General features: G+C 32.1%; 1 protein-coding gene across 1 annotated transcript; it reads right to left on the bottom strand.

Annotated features, from left to right (window-relative positions):
• Positions 1-1363: 1363 nt before the first annotated feature.
• On the bottom strand, positions 1364-8764 carry LOC108768773 (RIB43A-like with coiled-coils protein 2). Its single transcript, XM_018519336.1, is given in 9 exon segments — positions 1364-1429; positions 1683-1782; positions 1785-1822; positions 2063-2169; positions 2768-2995; positions 5538-5778; positions 6829-6998; positions 7149-7289; positions 8554-8764. Coding segments are annotated over 8 exon segments (1149 nt in total). The 5' UTR covers positions 8680-8764; the 3' UTR covers positions 1364-1429; positions 1683-1684.
• Positions 8765-10752: the final 1988 nt, after the last annotated feature.

Here is a 10752-nt window from a genome sequence, read left to right as displayed (position 1 = left end):
AGACTAACAACTTACGTTCCAAATTTGCACTGTCGAAATTTCCACTAAAACATGTAAAGATAATTAATCTCTTTAAGAAGATATTGAAACAGGTTAAATTAAAAGAGCGCGAGCTGTTATGGCGGACAGCGCAGTGGACATCTATCACGGAACAAAATCGGAATTACTCAATTATTCCTTAGATTCCTATTGTGTTTTTCTGTGGAAAACGGAATAATTCCGATCGGAATCCATTCCGACTTTGTTCCATGATAGGTGCCCTGAGGTACGTTCCGTTTCACGCATGATCCGCATGTCATATCCTTTTATCCTTGTTGTTCACCGAATTAAAGAAAGATAAAATAATACATCATGCGCATCATGCGTGAAACGGAGCGCAGCCCTGGTCTGCTATACTAGAGGTCCCAGGTTCGATCCTTGACAGAATCGAAAAATTTTCGTACGCTCGTAGCTCCTCTAAGAAGATAATGGCAAACCACCGAGTAGTATACTTGCCCAGGAAACTGTCTTTTTCGTTGTCAAAGGGCTCGCACAGCTGTCTCGAATCATTATTCGAACAGGCACTCTTTGTACGCGCCGTGTTTAATGGTACTCCTCTAGGACTGGCAGGGCATCCTCCTGCAGCATTGTTCTCGCCCTCTCACCTTCCTTCGCGACAAAATGTTCGTGGGAACACTAAAACAAGGTCAAAGTTTAGCATTATCATTGATAATTTGTCGCTTCTTATGATAGTTAACCTTTCGTTCTTCACCGTTGGCATGAGAAATTTTTTTAATTCATCGAAATATATATATTTCTGTTTTTGTCAGGCCTGTGGGATTTCTCACGTTTTACCTCTTTTTTTTTAAATAGTCCATTATATTTCGCCATTTTCCGCGTAAATTTTTCTCTAAAAATAATCACAAACCGACAGTTACAATTTTCTTCAATAAGTATAAAAATAATAGAATAATAATAATGTTTCAAATATCTAGAAAATCTTTTATAAGATTTTTGAAGAGTTAATTTTGCTTTCTAATTTCTTTGTAACGCTAGAAAAAATGAAAAATACGAAGGGATTCTACACGGTAAAAATATTTGGCATTTGTTTTGATGCAAGTACAAATGTTTTGTAGTATAAAGGAGGATATTAAAAAGAAAGGCCGATTTTTGCCCATAGAGGTGTAAGTAAAAGGTGTAAGATTATTTTTAATGATGTATATTTTGAAAAAATCATGATTTTTTTAACTTGCTCCTTTAAAAATTCTTCGATAATAATGAATTCTTTTATATTCATTAATTATAAATTCAATTTTAATTTATAAATTAAAATATATTTTATTAATTATAATTTTTGTACAACTATATATATGTATATAAAGTATTTGTAGATAACTGAAAAGTCTATGCGCATCTACTCCATCGGTGTAGTAGGATTTGGTGGCTCGACCTACAAAAGAGAAAGACAAAAATATATCTACAAAATTATTTTTTACTTATATTTGAAGTTTTTTAACGCATTATAGTGCATAAGCGAAATAATCAATCAGAATGCTTCTTTTCTGACCATTTTACGGATAAGAATTTTGATTGGTCGATTCTCTTATACACCATGCATCTTGCGTTATGCAAGTCTATACTGTAACCATTACATTGATCTTTCTCCCTTTAAAAAGTACATTATACGCAAAAATTGCGATTGCATTCAACGTGTTCCTTTATTAAACTGCTCATAGAAGTCGGGTGTTGGTTGATGCTTATAAACGAAGCGGTTCAGGTATTCTTGATGTTGCTTCTGTTGCTAAGCCGCAAATTCTCCTCCGCAATTTTTTTATTGAGCTCCCTAGAGGAATATAAATACAATGTAACATTTAACGGGTTGTTTACGTGTACAAATATTGAATATAAAAAAATTGATTACCATCGAAGAACTTTTAAGAGCAAGTTAAAAAAAAATATCATGGTTTTTTTTTCAAAATATAAATCATTAAATATAATTTCGTTATATAAAATACACTTAAATATATTTTTTTTTAATATTTAAATAAAAAGAATTAAATATTAAATTATTTTAGAATCTTACGATTTTTTTTGATTTAACTCGCGATCATACGAGTATGCAGTTTGAAGGTGCGAATCCATTAAGCGATCCCAAGTCTCGTTGATACGTTTCTCTTCCGATTTGATTTTCTATAAAAAACGAGTTTCCGTGCATTCTTAAAGTTAATAACTCTGGGTAGATTTATAAGGGCCGATGCGATGAATATTTGAAATACATCATTGCATCAAATAAAAGAACTTTACTTTAAACATATGTATATTAATAATGCGTGTAACTATGAATCAGCCGTGAAGTCAATTATAATCAATGACGTATACATAATTTTTGTCTACTGTCAGCGTATACTGGTTAGTGTTATTTACAATACGTTTATATGTATAAATTATATCTGATTTATAAAATTTTACTCGAATTGGCTCCTTTTTAACTTCTTCCATTATATTAAAACAGCTAAAAGAAACTACACTGAAAAAATGTATTGAATTTTAATAAATATTTATTTGAATAGTACTAACTAAATATTTACTAAATGTAAACGTACATTCATTTGGTACAAGAACCATTAATTTGATTTAAGTATCATATTTTTTTAGTAAATATTTATTTACTAAAAGTACATGTTAATATATACTATTGAAAAAATGTATATTAAGATTTAAATTTTTTCTCAGTGTAGATTGATAGGATTGTGATACGTTAAAGCGTAATTCCTCCGCTCATACTAACATGAATCTCCTCCATTTGTTGCATCTGAGCATCTCTGAAGACCTTCAACTCGTCTGTAGTCATGCCCTTGTATCGGTCCGTCAACGGCTTGTGCGGACCGCGGGTGCTCTCGGCCTGTTCCCTAGCCTCGGTGAGGAAATCTCCAGTCACGTGATTATAGATTTCCGCTTTCTTGTCCTCCTCATCTTGAACGGCTTCACAGTGACGGCGATGCTGCTGCTCCTCGGCCTGCAATCGAGCGGAAATAAATTCCGCGAAACCATCGCGGAGCATTGAAGGATATAAGGGCCAGGGAAACGGTCGCGAACCTGGTAAGGGAGAGGGATTAATGCTGAGTTAAAGTACAGCTGGAAGAAGTAGAGAGAGGAATAAAAAAGAAATCGACACGGCAACTTCATTGTGGTTATCGGAGCAAATTATCATAGCACTTTGCACGATGATGTCATGAAGTTTATTCATCTACTACGAGAGAATCGCGTAGGCGATTTTTATATCCCGCGACGAGCTAAAATGCATGTGGACTGCGCAAAAACGTAGCGCGGTGTTTTTTATTACGTTGTATCTGTGGTTGGTTTATTATTATAAGCGCTTTTTGATCATATTTATTCTCTGTGAGAAAGTTAATATCACAGAACAACCTCTGAAAAAGAAAAAAGCATTCTGGCGTATATACGACAGACGTATATATTATAATTGTTTTAATTCTGTTCATATAGTTGTTGTAGTTTTGTAATATTTAAATGCATGAAATATTGTTTAAAAAATTTCAGGTTAGTATTTATTTGTGTCATTCAATAGAATCTTTTTTATTTGGAAATAGTCACCTAAAAATAAAAAATATTATATGCACTAAGAAAACGATCTGGTTGGATTAAATAATAATTCTGGTGGAAAATGGGTGAATCAAAACTTTCTTGAAAATACTAGAATTTTCGTTGAGATAATTAGAATTTTGATCGATATAATTATTCTGATAAAAATAAGAATTCTAGTAAAATTGATGTTTGTTGAAATTTTTGTGTTGAATTTCTAACATACTTAGTTTAACGTAATGTAATTATTATCTGAATATTTTGTATTAAATTAAATATCTTAGTGTTAAAATAGCAAATTTATGAGTAAGTAAACAAATACATAAATATAATATAATTTTAATACGTAAACAGATTTAGATTTTTCTGCGGTATAGCTTTTATATGTATCAGTCCGGAATTTTCCTAAAAGAAAAACAGCCAACACACAAAAGAAAAACGAACCCTGATACATCTTCTTAATCCTATTTAGTTACATATATATATTAGGAAGATTGAAATCGAGAACAAACAGATGGGTAGCGCATGTTCTAATCTCTAATGTGTCAACACCATCATGTCAAACGTAACAATGCTCGGATCGATCGCTTCATTGGATATAAGTGGGCGCGTATTCAAATATAGACGTGTTCGTATCTTCTATCGGACATGATCAAGCGCGTTAGTCGACTAAAAAACTCCACTCTTTCCACGAAGTGGCTTAATAAAAAACGTTACCCCTTTCGAACATCCATCTTACTCGCCGGACCCGGTTTTCATTCGACTTCTACCTCCGCCCAGAGATCAAATCGGTCAAAGGAATCCATTTTTTATCGGTAGAAGACGCGAAAGCAAAAGCGGCGGAGTCCCTAGAACGCGAAATAACAGCAGCTGCTGCTTCACATTGATTAGGAATGAAACCAGAATTATTTTGGAGATCATACAATTGGTTTTATCTGGTTCATTAAAACAAAATTGAGTCTTCTTTCTTGCATTGGATCTAGATTAACTTGAAATTAACGTCAAAATTCATAATATAGTTACTGATGCTGGATTTGTGAAAGCTAATTAATTTATGTTAATTAAAAAGCACTAAGTAATTTCATAGAGCCAAAATTACAAAAAAAAAATAATAAATATTAAGTAATTTTTAAAAACATACTAAATTATCTATAATATATTTTTAAAAATATGTTAGTATATATGACATATACTATATGGAAAAAACAATGTTAAAATATCTAAAAATTTAGCTAGATATAGATCTGAAAATAATTATGTTGGACCATCTAAATAATTATATTGAATGATGAAGCTGATGCTAAATTGTGTCAAAATTCTTTGTAGCATTATCATCAATCTTAAGTGATTCCTATATAATTATTTCGATGGTCTATAATTATTTTAAAATCTGTATCTGGCTTAATTTTTACGTGCTTCAGCAAAATCATTCTTTTCGTGTAAAAATACTAAAAAATACTAAAGGATACTATAATTGTAAATATATTTTAATAGAAATGAAAAAAATGAGAAAAAATAAAAATCTTTGCAAATAGAAAATTTGCAGATATAACATAAAAAAATTAAATTGTGTTTGACATTATTGACAAAGAGATTTATAGTTGAATGAATCCAAGAGACTCACCGGTCAATTGCAAATTAACTCTATATTACTCGCACGGTTTTTAAATATAATTACTTGCGTGGGATGTTTCTGTCATCCCAACATTGTATTTCAATTTTCATTATTCTCTTTGATAATTTACAAAATTAAATGAAAATTAATACTATTTCACGCGTCCTTTAGATAAAAATAAACGAAAATAATTTTGTAAAAATTGTAAAACGATTTACGTTAAATATAATAATATGTATAAATAGTATTCATACATTTAGTGGATTTATAAGGTTGGATCCCCTTAGACATCCCACGCGAGTAATGAAGGGTTAAAGGTGCGAACAGAGAGGATTCCCTGTACCAGAGCGCGATTAAATATCGCTGTGGCTTCGTTCAACCTTCGCCGACATTCCTCCTCCATCCGTGCCAACGTCGCCGCGCGCTTGTCCCTGGAGAGGACGACTTCCTGATAGGCATCCTCGGCGTCTCGTCGCGCCTTCTCAGCCGCTCCGCGTTCCTCCTTTTGTCTCTGTATCCACCAACGCATCTGCTCTTTCTGCGCTTTCAATCGCTCGGGAAGATTGCGATCCTCGCCCTCGAACCTGCGGCAGCCGTAATATTTCATCGTTTCTTTTCTCTTCCGCGGCGTTACGCTCATTACCATTGCGCCAGGGTGAGCAGGCTGCGGGGTAAATTATTATCCGCGCCAAGATCTTTTACAACGAACACGGAGAGGAAAAATATTGTTATACCGTACGCACGATAGCCGTGGTTTACAGACTGTATATAGAAATGAATCCTTCCCACGATAGCTTTGGCATTTTATATACAAGATTCTTAATTCTTAATACACACGATGGATCATTCATGTCCTGCGTATATATTTCTTTTTTTTTTTAATGCTAGGAGCATTTAACTAAATTGCTAAATAATAATTTCTGTTCTTTTTTTTTAATACATAATCTTACAAGTATTTTCTAAAGATGTTAAAGTATTTGTAAAATTATGCATTTAAGAAAAAAAGAAAGGCTAGAGACCAATAGTTGTACGAATCATTTAAAATACATTGTACATTTACTTAAATCTTAATGCATATTTCTTTAAATAGTACTAAGCAAACATTTATTTACAGTAAATAAATATTTACTGAATAAAAAAAATGATAGTTAAATTAAATTGATAGTTATTGTATTAAATAAATATATTTACTAAATATATGTTTATATATTTAGTAAATACTTACTTAAAACTATTCAATCAAATAATTATTAAAATTTAGTTCTTTTCAGTGTAATTTTTGCACACTTTTCAAACTATACAGAAATTAATAAGTAATTCTTACATATATTTGAACATTTTTAGAAAGTATTTGTAAGGCTGTAATTTAAAAAAAGGAAAGGATAAAGACATTATTTAGTATTGAAAATGAATCCAGACACGAATGATCAATCGTAATAAATAACTGGAAAATCATCGCTTGTACTAAGCGTTATGAAAGACGAAACATCGAGAGTGCAAGAAACAGAATAAACGAGTTTCGCAAGCACGTTCTTTTATCTTCTTCTGGAAAGTCCAAGATAAACCTCTCCGAAGCTTTTCTCCCGGTTGCACCACTATATTGTTGGTGGTATTAATCTTGGCTATTTACGCACTTCTGAGCGGACGCTGCTCCCAAGTTCGGATCGTCGCCATTGTCGTCCACGCGCGCAGGAAGCGATTTCTTTAATGCCTCGGGGTCATATAAATCGTAATCCCGCCGGTCCTCCGCTCGCTGATGGAAACGTCGGAAGGAATCGATCTCCTTGTTTATCTTTCGTCTCTCCTGCAAACAGAGAAGCTGAGTTATTTCGCTCTCTCGATCGATAAAGTTTTTAATTCGACGACACGTGTAACATCGAAATTACCGAGTACCAGCTCGAGTATCGAGCGGACATTCCCGGTGTAATTATCGTCATTGACAGCACTCAATTACCTCCTCCTGCCGTCTCTCCAAATACGCGGCGTGCTCGCTGCTGCGAATGAGAGCCTCATCCAATTGGCATTCTTTCGCCCGTTCCCACTCGCGCTGCTGCTTCTTCTCCTCGACTTGCCTATCCAAGAACTCCTTGTCTATCTGCAAATGTCAGGGAAACAATCCGCGCGAATCCTATCGCATTGAAGCGAACAACTTCCCAGACGTTTAGATCAATCAAGTGTCGTGTGTAGCGTTCTATCGAATGATGCTTATGGCATTTACGAGATATCAAGAAAAATGTATGAAGCGAAATCACTTTAATCGAGCGTGGGTTGTAACAAATTTAATGGTAAATATTAGTACGAAGTATTTTTTTTTAATTAATTAGGAGGACGTAAGTTAATAGAACGACTGAATTAAGAATTCAAGTCTATGCGATCAGAATAAGATATGAAAGTCTAATAGTGAATTCGGTCACTCGCATTGGATAGAGTACAGCTTGATATACAGTGCAAAATTTTGCATTTGTGTTCAAACCAATTCATTTCCATCTTAAAAAATTTCGTATTGAATTTTTAATATATTCGAGTGTTAATTTTTAACATAACTGCAGTGAGCAATTTATATTATTTACTTGTTTTGAATCAAATTGATATTCAATATTTCTTATTTTTAAAATAATATAATTTATAAGTAAATAAATATATATAAATAACATAAAAATAATAAATTTTAAAACGTAAATTCTAAGATAAACAAATAAAATAAATGTTAATTTTACTGAAAAAATTTGCTTTAACAGCTTATTTATAAATGTCAATGTGTTCATTTATTCGCATATTATTTTTGTTAATTTTTAACATATTCATTTCGTGTCACATTAACAGAAAAAATTAAGTGGACTGTTTGAGACATATGAAACATATTTTTAACATAATTTTTCAACTGAGAATTTTTATATATAAAATATTTAAATACGCAGTGACATAATATAATCAGCTTTGACGATAGTATATGTATATTCTGTTAAATATGACAGTATCATTATTGAGTTTAATAGTTTAAATTTTAAAACATTTGTATGCTTTTATATTTAATTTTGCTAATTTCATGTATAGCAGCTTTTAGTATGCACTAATCTATTATAATGCAAGTGATCGAATTCACTATACTAACACTAAACGTAACAGAATAATCACGGGACTGAATTTCTATTTTAATTTACAAATTAAAGAGAAGCAGCAAAATATACAAAATAAAATTAATTTGGTCGAGAATGGATTATAATAATGTTAATATATATTACTACAAAGTAATTTCTTAATTAATCAGAAAGGTGCAAGTTGATAAAATTAAAAATTAAAGTAGATTCGATTGAAATAAAATGGTAGAATTGTTGATAAAATTGGGATCGAATTCCTACCCCAATTTTTCTAATGCGAGGGTTAAAGATGCGTAATTTCCTCGCTTCTTCGGTTTGTCGTTTGCGTTCTATAGACGCGGCGAGCTTGAGATCCTCCGGAGTAGCGCGGTGTTGAAACTTAAACATTTTGGATATTTTTTGAGGTAAAATCTAAGAAGTGTGGTTTCTTTTTACGGTGGCGAGATTACACGTGTGAGACCGAAAGCGTGAATCTATCCGAACTTTTCAGCCTGGAATCGAAATCGAAACTGAAGTGTCTGAAGTTTCGCTGGCGAGTTTTGTTACCATGGTGAGTTTTAGGAGGGTTGTACGTAGAGCCGATAAATTCCAACTGCACAATATTCATTTAGGGGAACGATGAAAGCGCCGTGTATTACAGCACATATATTTTGCCTAATTAAGATTCAAAATTAGTTAGTGTAGCGAAATGTCTGATCGAACGGAATTAATTGTTACTTTAGGAGAGAAAACTGGACCATAACGAGTTTATGAAGTGAAGCGCAAAATACTCGATAATATAATTAACACACTAATTTTATCGTAATTTTATGCAGGACATGTTACAGAATTGGTAAATGCATTAATGATGCTTCAAAGGAATCATTAAAAAATGTAAATGACATACATAGGGTAAACCATATAAAGTGTGATGACAAAAAATATGGAAGATACTGAAAAACGTTTTACACAGAAGTGGAACAATTTCGAGAGGAATGTATTTTAGTTACATTATTTTCTTTCTAGATGGAGGCAGCAAAAAAAGATCATCTTCATCTTTTTAAATGGAATTGATGAATTGATTGGTGTAGAGAAAACACATAGTTGCTTACTTAAAAAATTATACATATTGCATTTTTTTTAAAGCAACTATATATTTTTTTTTACATTAATTGATTCATCTCATTATTTTATTCAAAAAAGTATTAAAAAAATTTTTACGATTATTAAAAAATTAATAGTTTACGTGATAATTAACATTTCATGTCATTATGTGCTAGAATAAAGTATAAAATATTTCGTAAACTATAAGTTCTTTATATCTCTATCTTAATACTTTTATGTATAGAATAATTAAGGAATTATTTTATGTAAAAAAATCATTTCCATTTAAAAAAATGATGGCTTTCATATCTTTTTGGCGCCTCTACCTAGAAAAAATAACGTGGCCAAAATACGTCCCTCGAAACTGTTCCATTTTTAAACGTTTTTCCGCATCTTCCATATTTTTTGAATTATTGACTTGTCATATTTTACGTAGGTCACCATATATACAGGATGTTTTATGTGGGCATAATTTCAGAAATTAATTCAGGATATAAAAGTAACATAAAAAATCCATAATAAACACTTGTTCAATATGTGAATTTATTGGCGTAGCTGATTCTGTCTAGATTTATTATCAATTTAATTTAAAATGTTTACTATTAATTAAAGACAGAAATGTGTCAAGATGCTATGCCAGGTCGGTTTATAACGAGAATTAATGAATCACGAAATTTATAAATAATTCGGAAATATAAGGTTAGATAGTACGTATGTTTGTATAAATTTTTTGTCATTTTTTATTTTGTTATTTATTTCTAAAATTATGCCCACATGTTATAAGAGAGAAACACCGTGTATATATACATAAATATAAAGAATTTTTTAAAATCACTCCAAAAGCGCTTCAAGCTTCGACAACGTGAGTTTAAAAAAAAAATGCGCCTCTGCGAGAGAATGTATCGTTTTCTGGATTTATTGAATTCCTCTTCATTTGACTGACGCTTCTCTTTGACAGTTTTTTTTTCAAGTCCCCCTATATTTGTTCATAATTACTGTATGATCAATACACGGTGATTTGAATGTTGCTGTCGCGCGAGTTCGACGTTTGACTTCGACCACACCGATTATCTATCCGACAGAATAAAATAAAATAAAGAGAATTGATAATTATTCAGCTGTTAAAGAGACATCCGTATACGTGTGTCACGTGGGGAGCAGCTGTCGATGATATAAACATATGTACGGTATCATTATCTGTTGATTTCGTGAAATCTATCTTACTCTCTTCCGTTACGCCTGTGCTGCGTCGATTCAATTTGTCATCATATTATTGTGGTGACATGCACGATAAGCAAGGGAAGGGAGGACGTCGATTAAACATTTTAATTGGGTTAGCCGTATCTCTGCCTTCGATAAAACGTCTCGCAGCTCTCA

This window comes from Trachymyrmex cornetzi, unplaced genomic scaffold (assembly GCF_001594075.2).
Source record: "Trachymyrmex cornetzi isolate Tcor2-1 unplaced genomic scaffold, Tcor1.1 scaffold83, whole genome shotgun sequence".
NCBI classification, from domain to species: domain Eukaryota; kingdom Metazoa; phylum Arthropoda; class Insecta; order Hymenoptera; family Formicidae; genus Trachymyrmex; species Trachymyrmex cornetzi.
This window is presented reverse-complemented; position numbering and strand designations above follow the sequence as displayed.